At 27.3% G+C, this 25,535-nt stretch overlaps 6 protein-coding genes across 6 annotated transcripts; 3 read left to right on the top strand and 3 right to left on the bottom strand.

Moving 5' to 3' along the window:
- Positions 1–51: 51 nt before the first annotated feature.
- OCT59_011406 (uncharacterized protein) lies at positions 52–4,863 on the top strand. The gene is made up of 15 exons (XM_025317748.2): positions 52–1,364; positions 1,444–1,863; positions 1,936–2,045; positions 2,132–2,178; positions 2,254–2,549; positions 2,634–2,902; positions 2,998–3,145; positions 3,228–3,333; positions 3,406–3,665; positions 3,734–3,819; positions 3,925–3,933; positions 4,026–4,174; positions 4,295–4,322; positions 4,395–4,443; positions 4,519–4,863. Exons 1-15 carry the CDS (start codon positions 860–862, stop codon positions 4,635–4,637), a joined length of 2,601 nt encoding a protein of 866 aa, XP_025177745.1. The 5' UTR covers positions 52–859; the 3' UTR covers positions 4,638–4,863.
- A 1,160-nt stretch (positions 4,864–6,023) lies between these two features.
- OCT59_011405 (uncharacterized protein) lies at positions 6,024–6,598 on the bottom strand (the record flags this gene model as incomplete). Its single annotated transcript, XM_066136478.1, has 3 exons — positions 6,024–6,169; positions 6,408–6,515; positions 6,586–6,598. The coding sequence occupies 3 exons, from the start codon at positions 6,596–6,598 to the stop codon at positions 6,024–6,026; spliced, it is 267 nt and encodes an 88-aa protein (XP_066001093.1).
- Positions 6,599–10,123: 3,525 nt separating this feature from the next.
- Positions 10,124–11,780, top strand: OCT59_011404 (uncharacterized protein; the record flags this gene model as incomplete). The annotated part of the gene is made up of 3 exons (XM_025330395.2): positions 10,124–10,702; positions 10,787–11,534; positions 11,731–11,780. 3 exons carry the CDS (start codon positions 10,124–10,126, stop codon positions 11,778–11,780), a joined length of 1,377 nt encoding a protein of 458 aa, XP_025177744.2.
- Positions 11,781–16,993: 5,213 nt separating this feature from the next.
- On the top strand, positions 16,994–17,447 carry OCT59_011403 (uncharacterized protein; the record flags this gene model as incomplete). The annotated part of the gene is made up of 2 exons (XM_066136477.1): positions 16,994–17,150; positions 17,233–17,447. 2 exons carry the CDS (start codon positions 16,994–16,996, stop codon positions 17,445–17,447), a joined length of 372 nt encoding a protein of 123 aa, XP_066001092.1.
- A 3,365-nt stretch (positions 17,448–20,812) lies between these two features.
- OCT59_011402 (uncharacterized protein) lies at positions 20,813–21,283 on the bottom strand (the record flags this gene model as incomplete). Its single annotated transcript, XM_025329155.2, has 1 exon — positions 20,813–21,283. The coding sequence occupies one exon, from the start codon at positions 21,281–21,283 to the stop codon at positions 20,813–20,815; it is 471 nt and encodes a 156-aa protein (XP_025177743.1).
- Positions 21,284–23,654: 2,371 nt separating this feature from the next.
- On the bottom strand, positions 23,655–23,858 carry OCT59_011401 (uncharacterized protein; the record flags this gene model as incomplete). Its single annotated transcript, XM_066136476.1, has 1 exon — positions 23,655–23,858. The coding sequence occupies one exon, from the start codon at positions 23,856–23,858 to the stop codon at positions 23,655–23,657; it is 204 nt and encodes a 67-aa protein (XP_066001091.1).
- Positions 23,859–25,535: the final 1,677 nt, after the last annotated feature.

Below are 25,535 nucleotides of genomic sequence, written 5' to 3'. Positions count from 1 at the left end.
CATAATATCAAATTCATAAATTAATTTTCCTCCATAAGTATATGTAACACTCATGAATTAAATTAAAATTCAAAACAAGCAATAAAAATAAAGGAATGCATTTTTGTACTTTTCCCGATCGTCAGGATCTAAAGATTAGAGTTCAAATTATATATTTTTATGATACCAGGATCATTTTATTCCAATATCCACTTTTTTAAATATATCTTTCCCTATTGTAGAAATTGTACTCTAATAACTCTAATAGTAAAACTCTTTTGATGAACCAATAACTTATGAATTTACTCTGTTATCTTTCCTATGATTTTTTCGTCTTATCATTTGAAGATAGTCATTGTGAATTACATTTTTATCTTTTTATATAGAATCGGTTGTTTTTTTCATTATGGGATTATGGGATAGATTAATCAATTATTTGGGATGAAACTGCGGATATTCGGACATTTCGGATAATATTTTTAACCGTAATCCATTTAAATGAAAATGAAGATCATGCTTAAAGGAAAGATCTTCTAGCAATAGTAACTATTGTATTCTATGTATTCTATCAGATTTTACTTGGGAAGTAGGAACTGCAATCTATTTATGGTCAAATTCTTCTATGTATGATTATTACATATACTTACATTAAATTTTACTTTTATTCAAGTATATTATTCGCGATTATAAAATCGCGCGATTTAACATCCAATCAAGTTGTGTCCAGGAAATTTTGTAATTAGTAATACCTTACTGTTCAGTGTACACTTGTGAAACCAAACAATGTATTTCAAAGATGGAAGATGAGTTTTTATCTTTCCTTCAATCTCTTTCGTTATAACTCATTACCAGACAAAATTTTATGAAATAATAAATAACCATGAAAAATTTGCCTGTATCTTTTTCGGCCGAATCTCCGGGAAAGGTTTTGTTTTCCCCAACTTCTGGAATTTCTTTGTTCTCATTATTCCCTTTATTTTTATTCGTCCCGGTATTTTTATTATCATTTATAATATTATTTGGCACGTATAGATTAGTTAAACTTCGAACAATAGAGTATAATCCATTAATAGATAGACGACGGTTGTCGCCTTTATCCCGAATAATTTATGGAACAAGCGGTTTTATATTACTTTCTTATCTTGCCGATTGTGCCGTGATCATCGTTAGAGCATTAGAATCTAAAGTTTGGACCTCAAATTATATCGTTTTTTATGAAGTTGGATCATGGGCAGCTTGGGTTTTAAATTTATCATTGATGGTTTATGAAAGAAAGAAATTGGGAAAATGGTCATCAGTGAATTATTGCTTTTATTTTTTGTCTCTTTCTGCTGAATCGTTAATCTTTCATTATTGGATAACTCATTTTATATCTAATAAACCTGGTATGTACAATTAATTAATTATATTTACATACTTACAACGATTTAAGTTATTAATGATTCATATATGTATAAATATTAGGAGATGTAATTTCATTTTATGATCAAGCTCTTGTTTATATAACTTCCATTCGTTATGTTTCACTCATCATTGTAAGTTTTGCATCGTTGATTCATGCCTTTCGCTCCTCTTCTGGCCGAGAAGATTTTGAATCAGGTCGAGGACTTCTTGGTGACGATTCATCTTATGGTACCTTTCCATCTAATGAAAATGTTGATCAAACAGGTCAACAGCAAAGGCAACCTGAAAAGGGTGCCTTTTCTGATTTTTTTGAGAAAATGGGCAGTCTTTTACCATTTTTATGGCCCAAGAAGAACTTTCTACTACAATTTTTAGTATTTGTATGCGTTGGTTTATTAATTGCTGGACGTATTATAAATGTGTTGACTCCACAACAATTAAAGACTATTACAAATGAGTTGGTTGGTGAAGATGGTCCACGTAAGTTGTTTTAAATATTAAAATATTTTATCACGTTATTTATATAATCTGAATTTTTAAACTTATAAATAGCGAGATTTGCATGGGAATCGATTGCATTATACGTTTTACTTAGATTTTTGCAAGGTGGTGTTGGTCTAATTCAATCAACGCAAAATTTTCTATGGATTCCCATTGGCCAGGTAAAATAGAAAAATAAGTTTTTTTTTCGTTATATTCCATTTAACTATATTAATCTTTTCGTAACAAAATGATATGTTAATTCTAGTATACAACCCGTGAAATTTCTGTCAAAATGTTCGAGCATTTGCATGGGTAAGAATTATAATGTAATGTAATTTTAAAATCTTTATTATATTTTAAAATTTATAAATTTGTTAATTTATTTAGGCTTTCATTGGATTATCATATAAATCGTAAAACAGGAGAAGTTTTACGCGTTATGGATCGAGGAACGAATAGTATCATTTCATTACTTAATCAAATTATATTTCAGATTTTCCCTGTACTTGTTGACATTGTAATAGCAGTTATATATTTTGTTGTCGAATTTGGTTGGATTTTTGGGGTTATAGTTTTTATTACGATGGGAAGTTATATTTATGTCACAGTTTTGATTACTGAATGGAGAACCAGTTTCAGACGTGAAATGATTGATTTAGATAATGATGCGCGATCCAAAGCTGGTTTGTTATAATTTAAAATTCTTGGAAAATTAAAATTATAAATTAATATTAATTTATTATGTTTTTTATGTTTATGAATTTTAGTGGATTCACTTTTGAATTTTGAGACTGTCAAATATTATAATGCTGAGCAATTTGAAATTAGAAGATATGATGAGGCTATTGTCAAGTTTCAAGTCGCTGATTATAAAGTATCAGCGACACTTAACATGCTTAATCTTAGTCAAAATTTAGTTATTACGATAGGATTATTAGCAGGGTGTTTGTTATGTGCTTGGAAAGTGGCTCGTGGAGATTTTAGAGTTGGTGATTTTATTCTCTTTGTCACTTATATCAATCAATTATACGGTCCGGTAGGTTAAAAAGTCTACTTAATTCTTAACCCTTTGATTGAGATTAAATTTCATAAAGAAAATTAATATTTGATTTTTATTCTTTTGATTTGTAGCTCAATTGGTTTGGAACATATTACCGTATAATTCAACAAAATTTCATTGATATGGAAAAAATGCTTGCATTATTTAAAGAACAACAAAGTGTTCAAGATGCGCCTGACGCAACAGAATTGAAAGTTACTGAAGGATCGGTCGTTTTCGGTAATTTTATCATTTCAGAATACATGTATATATAGAGAGAAAGAAATTTAAAATAATTACCTTTTTTTTTAAAAAAAAACAGAGAATGTTGGATTTGCATATGATCAAAGACAAACGGCTCTCGATGGTATTTCGTTTGAAATTCCAAAAGGAAAAACAGTTGCTTTAGTAGGTCCTAGTGGTGGCGGGTAAATATTAAATATGAATGTAATGATTAAATTGCATGAAAACAAATTAACATAAGAGTATATTCTATGTAGAAAATCAACTATCCTTCGACTTCTTTTCCGATTTTATGACGTTAATTCGGGAAGAATATTAATAGACGGACAAGATATTCGTTCTGTTAAACAAGAAAGTTTGCGAAGAAATATTGGAGTTGTACCACAAGATACTGTTTTATTTAATGACACGATTTTCTATAATATTCATTATGGAAACATCAATGCAAGCGATGAGGAAGTTCATAAATCTGCAAAAGCTTCTCAAATTCATGATCGTATTTTAAATTTCCCTGATGGTATGTACAATGAAATATTAACAATATTTTTTTAAATTGCATTAATTTATTCTATCTTATTACGAAAGGATATGAAACACGTGTGGGAGAACGTGGACTACGTTTAAGTGGTGGTGAAAAACAGAGAGTTGCTATTGCTAGGACAATATTAAAGGTGATTTAGATAACCATATCTTTTACGCGAAATTTTATTAAAATTGATTACTAACATAAAAATAACATCATTCAAAATCAAAATCAAATCTTGCTTTTTAATTAGGATCCACCGGTATGTATCAAAACATATTTTATTAGCAATAATATTTTTTCTGAAAGGGATACTTACTTATAAACTATTTAAACTATTGAATATTTATACAGATAATTCTTCTCGATGAAGCCACGTCCGCTCTTGATACTACCACAGAAAGACAAATTCAATATGCTCTTTCACATATGACGAAAGATCGTACAACTTTAGTAATTGCACATAGATTGAGTACAATTGTTAATGCTGATTTGATTCTTTGGTTAGTCATTTATTTTCATAGTATTAAATTGGACTTTGTACTTTTTTTGAATTTTTAACTAATTATAATTATTATAATTATAATATTAACTAAAATTATAATATTTAACGATTTCATTAGCATTAAGGATGGAAAAGTTGCTGAACAGGTAAAAAAAAATTTCACTTTGAAAATATTTTTTCGTTAAATTACTAATTATAATTAATGAAATTATTCTTAGGGAACTCACGATGAACTTATTCGAAAAGCCGAAGAAAACGGAGGAGATGGTAATTAAACAATTAAAGGATTTGATGGTAAATTTTAAAAATTAAATTATATTTACGTATTAATGTATTTTATAGGTATATACTATGAAATGTGGCAAAAACAAATAAGAGATGAATCAGAAGGAAAAATCATTGGAGAAAATGAAGGTTCGAGTAAAAGTGGCGGCGATGATTCCAAGAACAATGAAACATAAGGACAACATCCAACATATCATGGGCATAATGGGCATTAATAATTTTACATATAAGAGCATTCTTGTTTCATCAATTTGCCATAATAGTAGTAGTATATTTTTAATAATTAATTGTACAATAGGTTATTAATTAACTTACCAATATACTGTATTTATTTGTATTTATTTGTACAATAAGTTATTAATTAACCTTAATAAATATAATAATTTCGTTATCCTACTTGAAGTAAAATCGCGTAATAAAAATGGAAATGAAAATTACAGTATATGCTTGTAACATTAGAAAAGGGGAAAGTATAAATTATAATTACAAAAAAGAATCTTTCGTCATGTAAAGTTCAATCATTAATTATAAGTTAACGCAAACAAATATTTAAATAAAGTTGGAGAACTAACAAGAATTTTTTGCGAAAAAATTATTATAATAAAGTTTCTTAGATATCTAACGAAAAATGTAAACGCTCTATCTAATACAATTATAATTTCCATAACCATCTCTGTTTTTATAATTATAAGACTATCCATTTTGTGGACATTAATAAAAATGTCAATTTGGTTCGTTTCATCTGGATGTATCTCTCGTTGTTTGATGTATGTACAAGAGCCTTGGTAAATATCCAATATAATAACATTTATAAACATAAAATAAGTCCAAAGCAATTATAATGATTATTTGATGGAAAGAGGGAGACCATAAACTTTATGCTCTTCATTCTGATGTTTGGACCGTTGAATTTAATTCAAATTGTAGGCGTATCCAGCTGTAGAAGGAGCTCCTTTACTGTACCTGGCCTTTCCCAAAATCTCGTTCTAAATTCTCTATAGTATCTTTGGCCGGTACGCGTCCACAGCCGCCGCCCAGGGACTCCATTACGGTAAAGGACAAAATTCTAAATATCAAATCAGTTGGAGTATTAGACAAATAAATTCAATTTATATGAATGTATTTTTATTTATTTACTTACATGGTAGTCCCTTACGAGGTTCCTCCATTTTTGGCTACACTGTTGCCCAGTAACCCTCGTACGAAATAATCTATTTATGCTGTGTATGGGCAATGGTGTTGTCGTTCTTGACCGTCAAACATTCGACTTAAATTTTCATATCCCCGTTTAATGAATGAATTCCACACTGTTGTCCATTCATCGCTTCATAGGGTTTGATTCGTAATCCTTTCCCAAATGGCTGTGTGGTCGCGTACAGAACGATCTTCGAAGAGTCTGGCCTAATATTAGAAATAAAAAAAATTATAACATTTCGAAAATGTTGAATAATAAATAGCCGTGTCACATACAATCATATACAGTACATCTTTTTGCGTGTGGGTAACTTGTCATCAAGATGGCTTGTGTAATAGATCTGAAGATAAGGCCAAATGGAGAATATTTAAGTTGGAGCTAATGCAGATTTCCTCAACGAAACCGTTTGTAAATAAGAGTCTTCTTTCCAAAATCTGAGTAATTCATCAATGATTGATGACAAATAATGATTTATGTTGTCAGCTTTGATTTCCCTAGAGTCCAACAGCAAACCTAATATCAACATATTTTCAAATTTCATGGGGGATGTTGTAGATAACATCATATATTACTTCTGTGCTATATACTGAATACCCAATCAATTGAATTGGGGATATTTCGTGTAGCTTTTACTTTGTTTAAATACACATCCTCACATATTGTTATCGCATCCAAAGCTCTCACTTTCTATTCCAATCATCGAAGTTTTTGCAACTCCCCATATAATTCGTGCATGAGGGTTTCCACATACTGTATATATCAACATCGGGTGATAAAACAATGTTGGGCGATATATATATAGCAATATCTGGTGAAGATTGTTTTCTCTTCCATGGTTTCTTCCATGGTTTATAGTGAGCTAATATAGGACATGAGAAGATTATTAAAACTGATAACAAGCCTAAGCAATCCAAAGGATTTTTTCTTACCAGAATTTGCCATAATGTTTATCGGAGGATTAATGAATAATGATAGCACCATCATCTTTGTCTTATCAAGTAATCAGTTGCTGCGCGGGATCATTCGATGGGCATAATTAAATTTTTTAATTAAATACGAATTATTTTTTTTAAAAAAGGTTGTTGATAAATGATTTTTTTGTTGTTGATAAAAAATTGAATTTTTTTTAATCAAAAACGTCAGACCATTAGGGATGTTAAAATAACTTTGAGCAGTCCAGCAACTGATGCATGTTTTGCTTTTTTTCACTTTAACTATAAATAAATTTCCTGTTAAATAAATACTCAAGTGTTTCAAGAAGTATCAATTTTTTTCACTGATAATTTCCAGTCTATCTGTAAAGGCAGACTACCATACATATCAATAATAAGTGGAACTTTGATCCATCTACGTGATATCGTGATGTCCGCTTACTTTTTCTCTTCCAAAGCCTTTACTATGCTCTGAAAATTCCATTCTAGGGGCAGAAATCGATTGATCATTTTTTAAAACTGTATTAACTGTATTTTATAGTTAATCAGGTCAAGGTTACACAATCATAAGGTTACGCGATCAAAATAATTTTAATCTCCACATGTTCCGATTTATTCACATATAAATATATTAATATAATTAATTTCTTCATACAATACCATTAAAATCATTAAATAGACTATGGCTAAACACTTGTTGTATAGTATTTATCTATTTGTGCCACTTACGCGGGCAACAATCTGGGCTGTCAAATGGCAAATGGCCTCAAGCACATTATTACCTAAATACAATACAATAATAATTACCTATCTAAATCTATATTAAACTATTCCAAAGATTATAATTTCAGTAATTACATGAATACTAAAACTTATTGTTGAAAACGGTGAAAACGATCAAAGAGAATATTTCTTTCTCCAGACTGTCGGGTGTTCATACGATAAATCAATTATCCACCAAATTATTTACTTAAATATTACTTTCGAACAATTAATCCAATCCATCTATTGTAATCCGTATTAATGTATCTCACTTGTACAAGATATCTCCCTTCTAAGAGTAACTCCTAAAAGTAACTCCACTTAAAATACTCCATTACATATTTTAATGGTTATTATAAATCAAATTCAAAATTTTAATATATTAAATATAATAAATCTTTATAGTACTGAAATTGTACCCGGGGTATCTCGTACGACATGTCTCACTTTTTGATATTGTAGTCATGGATTATATTTACCAATTTTTTTTTTTTCACAATATACTGTAGTATCACATCTTTGAAAACTTTAACGTTGTTAAGGATTTCTTTAACGAAATTGGTTATTTCTTTTTAATAGTTTTTATCATTGGAGAAAATGAAGATTCAAGTAAAAGTGACGGTGATTCAAAGAGTTTCCGACAACTATATCTCCGACAATTATATCTCCGACAAGCGTTTCACCGACAGGGTCATTTCGCAGACAAATGTTTCGCCAACGATCACAAGATTTGGGGTAAGGAAATTAGGGTTAGGATTAGGATAAGGTTAGGATAAGGGGTAAAGATGTGGCCGCAACTAAGCCTTACTAATCGCAACCCGCAACTCACAACCGCAACTCACAACCGTAATGGCTGTCGGTAAAATAATCTTGTCGGTGAAATGAATAATTGACGGTGAAACGTATCCCTATAAAAAATAAATGTCCAGAAAATGTCTACGAAAATGTCCGGAAATTGTCCAGAATAAATCTGGCATGTCCAGAAATTGTCCGGAAAATGTCTATTTTCTGCTACAAATTTGATACCTAAAATTTTGACATATCCGGACTTTGTCCAGAATATATCCAGAATTTGTCCAGTATAAAATTTTGGACAAATTCCGGACGGATAAACCTGGACAAATTCCGGGCATAGTAAAAATTCAGATAATTTGAGCTGGACAAATTCCGGACATGAAAAAATTCTGGACAAATTCTGGACGCTACTTCCAAAAAAGGATAAATTAATTTTGTAGAAAAATGCAAAAAGCACAAGACTGACATTCATAACCTTCTTTGTCATACTAATTAAATTTGCCGAGCAGGCAAAAATACTATATATCTATGATATAAAACTTTAAGTTAAAAGCAATTATAATGATGGTCACCTGTTGATCATCTTTTTGGGCCAAATTTTATGAAAAAATATTTCAGGTCAATTTCCGGACAAATTCTGGACAAAATGAGTGTCCGGAAACGAGTGTGTTTTCGGAACAATTTCTGGACATGGTACCTGGCATTTTCTGGACATTTTCCGGACAATTATTTAGACAAATTTTCCGGACAATTTCTGGACAATTTCCGGACACTTATTTTTTATAGGGGTAAATAATTGTCGGATGAAATGATTACCGGTGAAATGAACCTGACCCGATCCAAGGAACAATGAAATATTCATCAAATAAAGGTTCATCAAAGGTCATCACAGAAATCATGGGCTGAGTTGAATTTACATAACAAAGGCACTTTTTTGTTTCACCAAATTTGTCATAATAGTACCCGTATGTTGTGCCGTTTGCGGACCCTACCAGATCAAAGTACCCATTCATATCTTTAGCCTGAAAAAAAATAGTTCATTTTTTATTGATTTCATTATTTAAAAAAATCTAATTTTACTTATATATTTATACATAATTATACAAACTTTTATTCTATTCATTAATAAAAATTCGATTTATAGAGTGATATAGATATAATAATGATCAATTTGCAATTTGCAAGATACCCGGGGTACCATGTCCCTCGTCATACGGCGGTCTAACCTATTGTATTGCAGTACATTTAATTAGCTTACGTAATGTACGATATTATTAATAACAATATTCAATCAAATTTAATATTCAAATATATTAAATTTATTATAATTTAGTTATTATCCTACTAAAAAAAATAAAAACCGCGTCATACAAAATGGAAAATTGAAATTAGAAATTAGAAATTTCTATGCTTAGTAAATTGTAACATTAATTATTTCAAGATCTTTTGAAAGAGATTTTGTACCAATAAAAATAAACCTAAAAAAAAAAAAACCAAATTAATTATTAATTCAAAAATCCAAACAAATAAGTAATTAAGTATCAATTAATCAAAAAATAGTTAGAATTATGTTTAGTATAAACAAATTATTTTTAGATAAAGTTAGGAGACATTGCACAAACTAGTCTGTATTCGGATGGATAACCAATTTTAAAGTGTTGTTTTTTAAGAATTCGACAAAAAAAAAAAAGATCGATCGACATCGACGACATTTAATAAGTGTAAGTTGGTGGTGGTGCATGCACAGTTCGTCAGTTCGTGATCCAAAAGTAAATTATTTTTTTTTTTTATATAAAATTTTGAAAATTTTGAAAATTTTAGCAAATTTTTTTTAACGAGAATTTATTATTATTATTATTATTATTATTGAAATCTTTTTTCATATAACCAAAAAGATTTTTACATTTTTACAGTATTTTTTTCAATCTCATATATACAATATACAATATACAATATACATACTATATAATATACAATTATGAATTACGGGTTAATAAATTGTAAAATTGTTGAAAGTTGTTTTAAAGCAGGAGGAACAATAATAATAAATGAACAAGTAGCAAAAAAAGTTTTGGAAATTCTTGATAATGATAATTTATTAAATTCACAAGAAAAATTAGAAGCTAAAAAAGATATAATACGTGGTCTTGATACTTATAATTTAAAAGAAAATAATGATTTTAAATATTATTGTAATAAATGTAATTTAAAAGGTCGTACTAATTTAAATTGTGAACATTGTGTTAGAAATATTTTAATTGAAAATTTTAATAAATGGACATCAGGTATTATGGTACTTGATAAAACTATTCAAAATTCTCAAATTGATTATCCTTTACCTGGTCATTTTCCTGAATGGATTCCTTATAAAGATTTAGATGATATTAAAGAAAAAACAAGAGGTGGTTTTGCTACAATTTTTAATGCAAAATGGAAAAAAGGAAAGATTATTACTTTTTCTTCTGAAACTGATTCATTTCTTAGAACGGGTCCTATACCTGTTATTCTTAAACGTCTTCCCGATTCATATATGTATGATGAAAAATCCTTTAATGAGGTATATGTAAATTTAAAGCGAGATTTGAGATTTAAAGATTTAAAGTGAAATTGTATATCTAACATTAATAATTTGTTTTTTTAGCTTCAAATCCATATCAGAGCATCATTTTGGGGTAATCATGCGGTCACTTTATACGGAGTAACAAGAGATGAAAGTACAAATTTAAAGAATTTGATGTTAGTTCTTCGTCCAATGGTTTGCAATCTTTGGGAATTCTGTTCTGAAAGATTGACTTGGAAAGATGTTTATCAAGCATTCTGGTTTATTGCCAACGGTTTAACACAACTTCATTCCAAAGGATTATTACATCGTGATCTTCATCCAGGAAATGTTTTAATTCGAGAGAATCAATATTGGTTATCAGATTTTGGACTCTCAGGACCTCCATCATCATCCAATAATCAAATATATGGGAATACACCATTTATGGCACCTGAAGTACTTAAAGAAGGTAATTACACTACTGCTTCGGATATTTATGCTTTTGGAATGTTGATGTGGATGATTGCCAGTTCATCACCTCCATTTAAAGATTATGATGATGAAATACAATTGCATTTGGCCATCATAGAAGGTGAACGTCCAAGAAAGATATTAGATATTCCAATAGAATATAATTTATTAATGAAACGTTGTTGGAATGAGGATCCTAAAGAAAGACCAAATGCTCAAGAACTTTTAACATTTTTTACTGAAGTTATAACAAATGAAAATGAAGAAAAATATAATTTTTTAAAAAATTATATTAAAGAGAAAGAGGATAATAAATATCCGATTCAAGTTCAAAGTATTTGGGAAAGTCGAACACATAGCATTTATTATTCAAATGGTTTGTATATACTGATGTTTATAAATAGTGATGTTTATATATACTGATGTTACTGATGTTTATACATACTGATGTTACTGATGTTTATATATACTATATGATGTTTGATGTGTTTGATGTTTATATATGTTTACATATGTTTACATATGTTTAAAAGAAAGAATAATATTGATATTTTTTTTTATTTTTTTTTTAGATATAGATACGATGTCATCAATCTCATCATTTGAAGATTGTGCCATCTAAAATAATAAACTAATCGGTCAATACCGTTAACGAAATTTCGAGATATTACAAGCGTGGTATATACACTTTTTTTCATTCGTAATAGAAAGCAAATTACAAATAATATAAATAGTATACAAAGTGCCAGAAACTTAATATAAATCAACGTTTCAAACCGATTTTTTTTTTAAAAAAAAATTTTTTTTCTTCTTTTCTTAAATATATAACGATAATGAAACTTTCGTAATGAAATGAAAGTTTCGTAATGAAAGTTTTGTAATGAAAGTTCCGTAATGAAAAGTTCCGTTTTAAAAATTTTTTAACAAATTCTTTTTTCTAATAACAATTTCTTTTTAATAAATCCTTTAATAAATCCTTTTTTATAATAACAAAATCTTTTTAACAAATTCCTTTTTCTAATAACAAATTCTTTTTAAACAAATTCTTTTTTTCTAATAACAAATTCTTTTTAAACAAATTCTTTTTAACAAATTCTTTTTAATAAATCCTTTTTTAAATAATAACAAATTCTTTTTAAATAAATTCTTTTTTTCTAATAACAAATTTTTTTCTTTTTCCACACTTTTCCACAACATTAAAAATTAATATTAATACTACTTTACATATATAATAAATTAGTTTATAATAAATTTTTAAATTTTTTAATTTTATAATTTTATACATATATATATATATAATCAATATATATTTATATATATGAAATCTTCAAATCTTTGATCAAAATTGAATCTTACGATTTACAGAGTAATTTTTTCGATTATACAATTTTTCATACTGTACTTACATGTTGTAATTGCTGTATGTAAATCAAAAGCAGCTGAGTGCTTTCTCAAAAAGAATTAGTAAGCGATGATCCGTATGTTATTTTTCTCACATCTTCATTTATTCCCTGTTACAATCTAGACGACGATCCAATATTTTGAAGGAAAGAAAGAGAGAGATCTGAGATGATACACAGAGTCATTAAAGACTTTGAAACATTCAGTAATACTTATAATACCAATACCTATAATACCTACCTAATAAGACACAAAGACCTTATAATGCACCATAATGCACTATAATGCGCAAAGACCTAATGATTTTAAAGATCTCATAACGCAGAGACCATGCGGACCATGCGCCCTCATAACGCGCAAAAGTTAATAACGCGTCATTAAAAAAACATTATAGCACATCATTTTTATTTCGGCAAAAACCGAAATATTCGCGTTATACTAATTAGCCAATAAATAAAACGCGCGCCATTTTCATACAAACTTAAAGGTCAATTATTGCAAAAAAAGTAAAAATTCATGATATTCCAATATTTGGGACCACTTTCGATTGGAATTTTCCGAAACGCCTTTTTTTTCACATGTTAAAAAAAAATATCACGCCAAATTACGAATTACTAAAAGATTTTTTATGGCGCAAAAAAAAAAAATTTATTCATTTTATTAATGAGATCTAAAAGAGAAACATATATTTTTTAAAGAAAATTTTAATAGAATAATAATAATATAGAATAATAATCATAACAATCATACGATAAAAAAAAATAAAAATAACGTTATCATGATTAGATGTTTTTTAAAACAATCTTTTATTATATGTATAATTAATAACTTTTTTAATAAACTTTAAAAAAGGGGAGATGAAACAAATGTTCATGCGTGAGAAACCTGTTATGAATTTGTGTTATTTGTGCTTCCTTAAACCTTGCTCAAATTAGAAATGTTAGTTATTTAGGTATTTTAATTTTTTTCTTTTTTTGTGTTTCAAAAACAAATGCGCCCCGGATCCCCTTAAATTTTTTTAAAGAAAAATTCAAATTGATTTTTTTTTACCTATTATTCTTTTGATAAAAAAATACCTAACAAAGTTAACTTTATTTAATGGTTTTATTATACCTACAAAAAGTTCATTTACATACTGTCACGTAAAAATGAAAGCTTCGCGTTTCATAATATAAAAAGTATTTTTAAAATATTTTAATTACGTAAAAATGTTTACGTAAAAAAAAAATATTTATTCAAAAAAAAGAAAAAAAGAAAAAAAAAGTAAAAAAAATTGAACAAAAATGGTTCATTTCACTTTTTCGAAAAAAAAGAATTCATTCAAAAAAAAAAAATTTACGGGAATAATTACGCCGTAATGCAACGGGAATGATGCAACGGAAAAGTTTCAAAGGCAACGGAAAGTTTCAAAAACATTCTAAAAAATTTTTTTTAAACTTTAATCAAGGTTTCAAAAAAAATAATTAATTGAATTGATTTTCTAATTACATATGACTTTTTTTAAAGTTTTTAAACCTTCTTTTTTCTCTTTATAATCAAAATATGGAAATTTTAAATCGGATATTATTATTACAAGTTTCTATATTTGAAAATTCAATTCGGTGTATCGCGAACTTTTGGGTTTTTCATTTACCGAGAAATAGACTAAATAGACTAAATAGAACAAAGTATAATGCATTAAAATTATGAAAGAAAAAAAAAATAATAATTTTTTTTTTTCAAAAACCGCGCGAAAAAAAAAAATAATAGTAAATTACACAATGACACAATAACCTAAATCAATCATTTCGACCAATCAAGGTATGATAAGGCCGGTGGTGCCCGTTAATTCAATGTAAGAAATGCAATTATGCAGAACCCTACATAATTGATTGGGGATGACAAAGGATTACAGGGAATACAAAGGTACACAGGGAAATACAAGATTACAAGGGATGTAAGTTTTTTCAGATCCGCCATATCGTCATCTATTATGTAACAGAACTTTTTTGAGGGAAAACATTTTTATCACGAAAAAAAAACAATGTAATAAACCGTTTGAAGGAAATCATCATATGCAATTCTAAACATATATGGTATCTTAACAAAGATATCTAACCTTAAAATAATTTTTGGTCTTTCATTTAAAAAAAAATATTACCCATGTTATTATCATCATTACCCATGTCATTTATTATATTTCGTCATCAATTGAACTAATTACTAAACTAAATTTTTATCGCCAAGAACTTTTTAAAAGTTGTAACCGGCTCTCTATATATATATATGTACACAATTGGAAAAAAATCCATTATAATAATGAAATAAAAGGCGTAAGTCTAAGTAAGTCTTATTTTTAATATACATTCTTTCAATACTAGGTTACCGTTTATTGACGCTTAGTACTAATACATTCGATCATTTTTATATTAACTTTATTTAACTTTAAATATTCTTTGATGCCTTTGCCCAGACCACAATTAATACAATTAACACAATTAGCACAATTAGACAGCAATATCTTAAATTTTAAAATATTAAAGGTAATGTGGCTTTGTATCTGGCTTTGTATCTCATGCTATACTTGTCGTTTTATCGTATCTCCTTTTATCGTTATTAACATTGAGACTTTTTTTTATCTTGAAACTTTCTAAAATGGGTTAAATTGAAAGTAAGTAAAGTAAAAAAGTATTCGTATATAATAATATATAAAATCACGTGTTGAATGTTTGCAACACACGTAAAAACTTTAAATTAAAATAAACATGTGAATTAAAAATAAAAAAAAAAGTCTCACGAAAAAACTTTAAATAATAATATTATTATGTTTACATTAAAAAAAAAAATGGTTAAAAATGAAATTTTTTTCCCATGCATGAAAATGCATTGAACCATCATTTTATTTTAGGAACTTGGAATTTTTTTTTTTTAAACAAGTAAAAAAAATTGGATCATTTTTAAAATAGAAATTTCTTTTTTATTTTATTTATTGAAAAAAAAAATTCAAAAAGAAAAAAAATTCATGGTCGCAATGACGTTACTATTTTTGTGTAACGCTTCAAAAAAATAATAATATAGATATCATTCATTCTTTTTTATTATTGTTATGTATCACAATCAAACCAAATCTTTTAGCTAAGAAAAAAACAAACCTGCCGAGTTATATAATTGTATAATTGATAAGGTACAGTGTAAGTCATACTAGACCTTTTTAAATAATTCTCTGGTTATTCAAATCACGGATTCTGCTAAATTAATCGATCTTCCATGGAATTTTCATGGAAAATCGGATAGACAATAAATTGTCATACTAATGATACTAATAATAGCTTTTTTTTTTGTTTAAAAAAAAAAAAAAATTTTTTTTTCTCAGTTGAAAATTTTTTTTTCCATGTTTCCCCAAATGTTGGTTTTACGTTTTCTTTTGATAGCATTACATTTAAAACTTAAATTGATTGGATTTTAATTTGGCGTACATTTTTTTTTTTGATTATCAAAAATAAACCTTTCCGGTTATCATCAGTTATCATTCATTATCATTTTAATTCCTGAAAAGCTTATCTTTTATAAAAAAAAAAAAAAAAAAAAAAAAAATTATATATATTAAAAAATATGCAAACAATTCCTTCAACACTAAAAAGCGGTTATTGAAATTTTCTTTATCTTTTTTTTTGGTTATATTCGGTTAGATTAGGCGATTGTGAAAAAAAAAAAACAATGCTTAATCTTAAACCAATGAAAAAATTCCATTTTAAAAAAATCAGGTTTTTTTTATTAAATCCTTTGTATTAAATTAAAAAAACATTATAACAGGGGCTAATAATAATTTCAAAACATGACCAATCATAATTGAGATAGAAAAACTCCGTTTTTTTTTTCACCGATACGTGCTACGTAACACGTGCGTCAAGTTGGCAAGTCAAACGTCGAAAGAAATCTGCTCACGGACCGACTAAATGTTGTGTTTCTTTGTTTAAAGTTTATGAAAACCAGTAATTTGGTAAAACTAATATAATATATTCATTTCATTCATAATAATTTTAATAAATTGACGCTTTTTTTCAACATTTAACTCACCTTGCCTTTTCGCCAACCTCTTTTTTACGCACCGTTTTTTTTTTCGTTTAATAAATTATTTTTTTTTTAAAAAAAAAACAAAAAAAAAAAATTTAAAATATAAACATTAATTAATTTAAAAAAAAAAAATCCCTTATTAAACACCTTTTTAATCTCTTAACAAAAATAAAAAATAAAAAAATAAAAAAAAATAAAAAAAATAAAAATCATCAAACATAACCATTTAGACCCTATGGTAATCAGAAGTGAAAAAACTTTTCGACAAAGCATTTGTAATTCACTACGGGTTTTTCCGTTACAACCAAATTCTTTTAATAATAATCAATTGTATTTCAGACTTCTTTAATTGAATCCTTCACCAACGAGTTCAATCTAAACATGGGCAAACCACAAAGAATCTACTCAATCGATAACCATTCCGCTTCTTCATCCCTTGTGCCCTGTAAAATGAGGCAAAAACTTTATTACCTACAATCAAATTTACACGCGTGCGCTATTAAAGAGAGCGATTTTATGAATATATTGAAAGAAGGAGGTAAATCATTCAAAATACGCGCTCAATTTCGTTTTTTTTTCTTTATAACACAAAGCTCAAATATTTTTTTTCTTTATTTTAGTTGAACAAATGTTTGCAAGAGTTGACGAACTTGAAAGTGTTATGCACAAACTTGATGGTCAAATGGCAGAAGTTGAAGTTGATGATAGAATAAATTGTGGAAATGATGTAATGGATGATGAACTCAAGATGATTTATCAAAATGTTATCTACTTGATAAAGGGAATGGAAGAAAATATGGAACGATTGGAGAGGATATTACAAAAATGTTCATAATTTATGGGCAAAGTATTAGGACATTATTATTACCAATAATTACATCATTCTTATAAGCTTTTTTTTTTCTTATTATATATATTTTAATTATTTTAAATTCTAAACAATTTACTTTAAATATAGTTATTTATACAGTATATACGCCAATTCTAAGTTTTTTTTTTAATTATTATTACACCTAAAAAAAAAAAATCATAACTTTTCTTATACATGTATACATGTTTGGCAATTTATTATTTTAATTTTTTTTTTTTTTCCACCTAAAAAACTTTTTCGTTCAACCGAGATCGATTTTTAACCTATTCGTTCTTAAAAAAAAAAAAAATCTTTTTTTTTTTTTTATTATTATTTCGTCGTCGTTTTTTTTTCGAAATTTCTTTATCGTTTTATGTAAACATTTTTTTTGTTTTTACATAATTATTTTATTTTTTTTAAAATAGACGTAATTTACAACATATAGTCAATTACAACATATAGTTCAAAATAATTTCGAACATATAGTTCGGACCTATTATAATTCACACATCGCAAGTTGTATATATAATAATCACATAGGCTTTTTTAATATGGAAAGAATAAAAAAAAAAATTTATATATTATTTACTTTTTTTTCTAAAATAAAATAAATTAAATTCTTTAATAAGGATTAAATTATACAATAACTAACAGCTAACATTTTTTTTTTTTTGATAATTTTCAAAAAAAAACAAGAATATTATCCGATTGGTCGAAATATTTGACACTCTGATACACGTGATTGAAATAATCCCTAAAATTTTTTTTTAATCAAAAAAAAAAAAAAAAAAAAAAAAATTTTATTTTATTATTTGTACTTTTATTGCATTCGAAAGTAAATTGTTTGTTTGTTTCTCACGTATTTGTTTATGATGATCGGATTCAAGTTAGGAACCGATTATACTTATAGGTAATTCAAAATTAAACATTTGAATTACTTAAAAAAAAATTTTTTTTTCATATTTTTCTTTTTTTTTTCGCGTTTCAAATTATCTTATCATTTGATAAATAATTGATTTTCTTTTCAATATCATACGATAAATATTTGATCGATCCTTTTTTTTTTTGGCGTATATAACTGCGGTGGTGAATGTGGTGATTTACGGTGGAGAAAAATAGAGAAAATGGAGAAAAAAAGAATAATCCAAAAAAAAACCCTCAAATAAACTAAATAAACTAGTTTTTTTTATTGCTATTATAAATAAAGAAATTTATATAAAAATAACCGGTTAAAATTATTAATTTAATTATTAATAATTTAGGAATGATATAATTAATATAATGAATGATATAATAATATAATGAATGATATAATTATACAGTGATATAATTATATAATCATTTATATAATTATATAAATGATATAAATGATATAAATGATATAAATGATTCACGGATTAACTAATTAACAATATAAGTTAGAACAATTAAAATTTTATTTTTTTTTTTATTCATAATTCAATATTTTATTATTATTTTATATTCCCTAAAAATTCAAAAGAAGGTTTTTTTTATTCGGAAATTTTTTTTGTCCGGATCATCCTTTCTTATTTTTCAAATATCCATTCGAATTTGAGGGATATTATTATTCTATATCAGGTATACTAATTCTAAATATCATTAAAATTACTATAATTAGAAATATAATGTTTATTAAAGGAGTAAATATTATTTAAACATTTAATGGTTATTAATCATATAATGTAATGAATTTATTTTTTATCGTCATTCAAATCAATGTATCAATGTATCAATGTATATTAAGGTTTTTGTTAAAAAAAAAAATTGTATTACAAATATACTGTATTACGAAAAAAAAAAATGACAGATAAATTATGATCTACATATCATCCATCACGGATTATCCGCGTCTCATTCAAACATTCGGGTAATCCGCGTATTCCAATCAAATTGATAAAAAATGAAAAAAAAAAATATATTATATATATTTATATATATAATATGAAATAACAAATAATGAATAAATAACAGATAATGTAATAACAGAATAACAGATAATGAAATAACAAAATAACAAGATAATGAAATGACAGATAACGAAATAATAATAAATGATGAATACAAAAATATTAAAATTATTTTTTTTTAAAAAAAAAAATATTTTTTTTTTACAAATGTTTATTAATAAAAATTTGGAATGTCATTTTTTTTTATATTTGTACTGTATTGTTCTGTATCTTGTATCTATCTGTTCTTTGTATCTGTTATACAATAAATATCATAAATTCATACATATCCACCAATTCTGGTCACCATATGAAATTATTATTTTGCTGTTAATATAAATAAATATTAAAAAAAATAATTTGTAATCTGTTATTCCTTGATTCTTTATTAGTTTGATTAATTTGTTTTGCTTCAATTAAATTTAATTAATTTGGATTATTTACCCTATTCTCTATACTATAGTAATAGGGCTATAGTAATAGGTATAGCAATGCTTTGGCTTTTCAGAATGCATTGGTAATTTAATGTTGGTAATTTTAATGTTGGTAATTCAATGTTGCTAATTTAATGTTGCTAATTTAATTAATTTAATGTTTTGCTGGTTCTCCAACCTTAAAAAAAAATTAGAAATGTCTTTGGCAAAAAAAATCCGTTATATGGCGTGATTAATTTATATGGCGTGATTAATTGATTTAATGTTTGACGTTTTTTCTTTTAGTATTTGGTGTAAAAGTTTTTAAATAAACAAAAAAAAAAAACTTTAATATTCAATCGGTAGGATTCGGTAGATTAGATTCGGTAGATTAGATTTGTTTACATTGTTTCAGACTTTCAGTTTAAAATTTCAGTTTCGTGTTCGAATCATGTGATATCCTCTAGTACTGATTGCGTTACAAGTGTAGTATATATAAACATTGGGTTACAGCTTGTACCTAAAAATTTCGAAGAATATATGGAAATAAAAACAGCTGATCCTATTGGACAAGTGGATGGGATTCCATCATGCCCGAAATCTCAATATGATTTGCAAAATGAATCAATTTGATCAATTTGGTCAATTTTGGTCAATTTGGTAAATTTAGATTTAAAGAACCCCCATATATTCACTTTTATTATAAATAAATTATATTACAAATAAATTTGACATTTACTCTAATAATAAACTATATAGTTATGCTTTATTCCAAAAGGATTAGGCCCATCAGGTAGAAACATACCCTTTTGAATACTCAAAGACAGAAGGGATTTCATCAGATCATGAACATGTTCCACTACATAATAAACAAGCAGGATTGACCACCAAATCCTATTACATTGATGGGCGGTCTCAGAAAAAAATATTAACTTTTCAAAAATAATTTATAAAATAAACTAAATTAAATTTAAGTTTCAATAGTAGCCAATGCGCAAGCGAGGATTTGATCATGTAAAAATGTCATTTGTGGTGAACTACTATTTAAAATTCCCATAGTCAATACAATTTGATATGATTTAGGTAAAGTGGCGTTTAGTATAAACGTGCCTGATGTAGTATACTCGGTTCCTGAAAAAATTGGACAATCAGTTGCATTACAAACAGGAAATGCACTGGAAGTTTGTACTGGACCTGTAGCACCTATTGTAACAACAAGTGAGGCAAGTGGGCCGATAATTCGACCAGACACCTCTTTTCCAGTAACAGTAAAAGTTGTGAGATGTGGAGAAATAAGTGGATCAGGGTCCATTTTTACAGAGAATGTATCTTCTACGTTAGGACATGGTCCAAAGAAAGCCGTTCTTTTATGAAACGGAATGGCATTGATAATGGTAAGCGTAACCAATAATATGAATACAAAAATAAAATCTCGAGCCATGATTATTTAGTTAGAAGTTTAAGAGTTTTTTTTTTTATGAATGAAATTATCTGAAGTTTCTAAGATTCATTCCTTTTTATAGATTTTTGATATTAATCAATAATAATAAAAGGAGTTTTGTAACATGAAAGTTAAATTATTGATAGACTCAAAAAAAAAGGGAGTTTAATAATATGAATTGTGAATTGCGAAACAATTAATTAATGCGAGCAATTAAAAAATCTTTTAAATATTGTAACTAAAATATGTAAATCGCGTTTTGAATTTGTTAGTATCTAAAGGATCATCGTAATACAAATAGTTTTTCACCTGCTTAATAATAAATTTTGAGAAATTTTATGGGTCAATCTCAAAATTGGGAATACATTTAACGTTTAAAAATGGTTTGAATTGGTGGTAACCTCTATTAGAAATTTTCCCGGCCCTAAAAAAAAACTAAAAACTGAAAGTTATATAGCAGTTAAGGTTAGAAAATATGTATGATCATGCATTACTTTATATTTTTTTTAACTTGTAATTAGATCACGAAACAATAAATTCATTACATTCAAGCATCATGTCGCTTTCAAAAAGAGCGATCATATTTTATGCATGTAATTAATTTATGGCTTAATAATAAAATTGAATCCGATTGGTTGATCTGTAATTCATCTCGCTGATTTAATTAATAGGGAGATCTCATGTGATACGAATTTTTTATTGATACGTTAAAAATAATTTAGAACGTTCCAATCTATAAACATTGCATGTGAATCTACTATTAAATCGTTAAAATTCAGTTAAAACGCATAAATTACTTACGTCGAAAATTATATTGTTTGCATTCCATGATTCTAGTAAGACCCTCAGAAATCTGTACAAGAAAATATCATTCGTTTGCAAATCCTGGAATCGCTTTCTTTGCACAATCACAACTGAAAAAATATATTTCATTCATACCTTATTAGCGTAAGTCTCGTCCGGAACTTGACATAGATTCACTAATTTGGTAATAATTATGTCCGGAACAACTGTTAAGATCATTTTAGACAGTAATGCCGAATTGCCGAAATACTAGTAATAAATACCACAGTATCCCGGCGGGTATCTCGCAAATTTCGGAGGTTTGGCCCTGTACCCCGTCCTATTACGCGAATTTTTACTATTAATAGAGGTTATAAAATAATTAGGGTATTGTTACATGTCACACCTAAGATATTTGTTGGATTATCTAAATAAAATCAATGGAGATGTGATTCTTTTTTGAGGTACTATACATGGGGCTGTGATGGGGTACTATGGCCCGTGATATACGGTAATTATGCCTCCATGTACCCTTACAGCCTTATAGCGGATCCAAAGTTCTTGTATAACAGTATAAGTTTTTTCAAAAACTTTTTTCAACAGAAATGTGGGTGCTTTTTAAAAAGTTGCACGAGCGAAAAAAATTTAATATATATTTTTAGTAGTGATCGCAATTAAGAAAAAATTTAAGTGGAATAGTGCATTATCATCTATCTATTTATTAAAATTATCTAATTATGATAACTATTTATTATTTAAAAATTGTTTAATTGTATCTGAAATCTAAATAATTGCATAAAGTAAAACAAAATGGTGTTAGTCGTGCAAGTGATTGTCGAGATTTTGATCGGATATCAAACAAAATATATCTTCCCACAAATTTAAGTCGATCCCAATAGGGATGAGGGCGTTTGCTGAAATATTTAAACAATAATTTGGAATATTTGAGCCATTGCAAGGGGTGCTCCAGTTACAAAACCAGTTACGTTAGCACCTACAGCATTCTGAATAAATCTCACAACCAAATTATTAAGTTGTGAGATATTACCGAGACTGGCACTTTACTTTCGGAGTTGAACTTGTGCGTAAATAAAGCATAGCTACCATTGCGGTTAAACGATATTGAGTATGATATATACCTCCGATGTTGTATAGTATAGTTGACGGAAATCTATACAGTATAGTTTTTCTATACAGTATAATTTTTTATTTATACAGTATAGCTTTATCTATACAGTATAGTCTTTTTACACTATACTATACAACATCGGAGGTATATATCATACTCAATAACTATATTATCCTACCATTGCTCTCGCATTCTGATGAACGGTGAGTGGGAAATATTTAATAACAAGAAAAATCATGATTGTAGTTAGTATTGCGGGAAGGTAAATTGGCGCTAGTTCATGTAAATTACAGATCGATTAGCTAAATCCAACATCTACAACCATAGACCATAGTTGAAGATGGAGGCAGAGGAAGATACTTTGGTCTAATGGTGGCATCAATGAAATAGCTATTCGGACCAACAATATGATTTTCCTCGCAATTGATTGTTCCAGGCAAGTGTTGTAACAGCTTATTACTACTGCATGAGGGCCATTTCATAAGCTACGATTTTCTTATCGACTAAACAGATTTTGACAGGAAGTTTTTGTTCGGTTTCCATGGAAGACTTTGAGATAATCTTCGAGAGAGACATTTTCAGAATGATTTGTGTATCTTGTTCAAGTAAACGAACCCTAGCTGGTTCAAGAAGATCTTGGGTCAACACAAATTTTGATGACATTGAGGATCGGTCATCGGTGTGACGAGAAGTTGGGCTGTTAATGTGGTGTATACAAAAAAAAAAAAAGATTTTTTTCTTAATTCCGGAATTCTGGAACCTGCAAATTAATTTTTTGCCCTAATTTAAACCTACGGAACAAAAAGATGCAGCGTCAACGATAAGAATCATATGATGATAGACCGGTCATGTGAGATCAATGCACAGTAAATTTGCCGAGCTGCGTGACGTCATAAATTCACGGATATTTTTTAAATCACATTCAAGAATTTTGTTTGCGGAAAAGACTTGGGACTTGATGATAACTTAGGGTTGTGGGATGTATGCTAATCACATGATTTGAAAGGGGGGAATAATAAAATGATGAAAAAAGTGCGGAATGAAATTCCCTTTTTTCTTCACAAAAAAAGATAAAAAGACCGGGGGATATCAAGGATATTTTTCTTCCATAGGGGTTAATAGAGCTGTTGACCTATTACTCATTTACCCAGGTACATTTCGGATCATAAAATAACAAATGGTAATACCTTTTTGTAACCTTTTTACGTTGATCTGAGTATTATCCAAGTATTTATTATCCAAGTAATTTATAATCAAAATTATAATTCATACCACTGACAAAAGAGGATTTATGAAGCCAAAATTTTACTAATTTACTAATTTTATTTAATTAGGCTACTGTTAGAATAAATAACACTTTAATAAACATTATTTTTTTTTTTCACTGTATATATAATTATATAAAACTACTTATATATTTGAAAATAAAAATAACTTACACCAAAAAAATTTTCATAATGTAATGTAAGAATAACAACTTGATTATTTATAAAACTACCTTTTTTTTTAACAAGATGTAATTTACTTTTAGTTTCAATATTTTTCTTTAATAAAATTTAAAAAATTTCACTGCTTGGTTTTTTACAGTTTAGGTTCGGTCTTTAACTTAGTCTTATCTTACAAACCAAAAAACTGTTTTTATATAGTTTTAAACTAATTCTGAACCATTTTGAAATTTAGTTAAAGATTTAACTTTATTAAGTTTAATTTAATAAATAATGGAATTCAGATAATGCTGGCTAAGCCATTCATTATTGTATTATTATTTGATTATAGAGAAATTCTCACATTTTATTTTTAAATCATCATGGACCAGCAATTTTATTAATAATACTGGAATAAAAATAACAGATTTACTAGCTTCAATGCTTTGTTATTACATTAAGTTGGTAATGTTGTCATAATTTCCAAATCTATTTCTTATGGACTGCTCGTTGTCGTTAGTATAATAAGTAACTATTTTCCAATAAGGATTTCTATTATCTACGTATAACTACAGTAATAAGAATTGGTATTTGTGGAATTAAATGTAAGATGCGCTTGATATAGGGTTTTTTTCCGTCGCGCTCTCTAATAAACTTATTATTGCCTTTACTATATGCACGTACAATCTTTTCGATTTGTTGTGGATTAACTTCTGTTCTCTCAGTATATGTAAATTTTTTTGCGTGTTCTACCATTCGTATTGTAAGAACGTTCTAAAAACTCTAAAAACATATAAAACTTGAAGATTCCTACCGATTTTAGAAATAATATTTTCATTGTCACATTAAAAATCACATTAAAAGAATAAATTTGGGACCGGTCTGTTCCGGTCCTACTTTTTTTTAAGCCTTTAAA

This window comes from Rhizophagus irregularis, chromosome 19 (assembly GCF_026210795.1).
Source record: "Rhizophagus irregularis chromosome 19, complete sequence".
Lineage (NCBI taxonomy): Eukaryota > Fungi > Glomeromycota > Glomeromycetes > Glomerales > Glomeraceae > Rhizophagus > Rhizophagus irregularis.
The sequence above is the reverse complement of the archived record's forward strand: the minus strand, read 5'-3'. Positions and strand labels throughout refer to the sequence as shown.

Excerpts from the sequence above, each read along its gene's own strand:
- OCT59_011406 (XM_025317748.2), top strand. The coding sequence starts at position 860 with ATGAAAAATTTGCCTGTATCTTTTTCGGCCGAATCTCCGGGAAAGGTT. Across the intron at positions 3,666-3,733 it reads TATTTTAAATTTCCCTGATG|GATATGAAACACGTGTGGGA; the intron begins GTATGTACAATG and ends TTATTACGAAAG. Across the intron at positions 4,323-4,394 it reads ATGGAAAAGTTGCTGAACAG|GGAACTCACGATGAACTTAT; the intron begins GTAAAAAAAAAT and ends AATTATTCTTAG.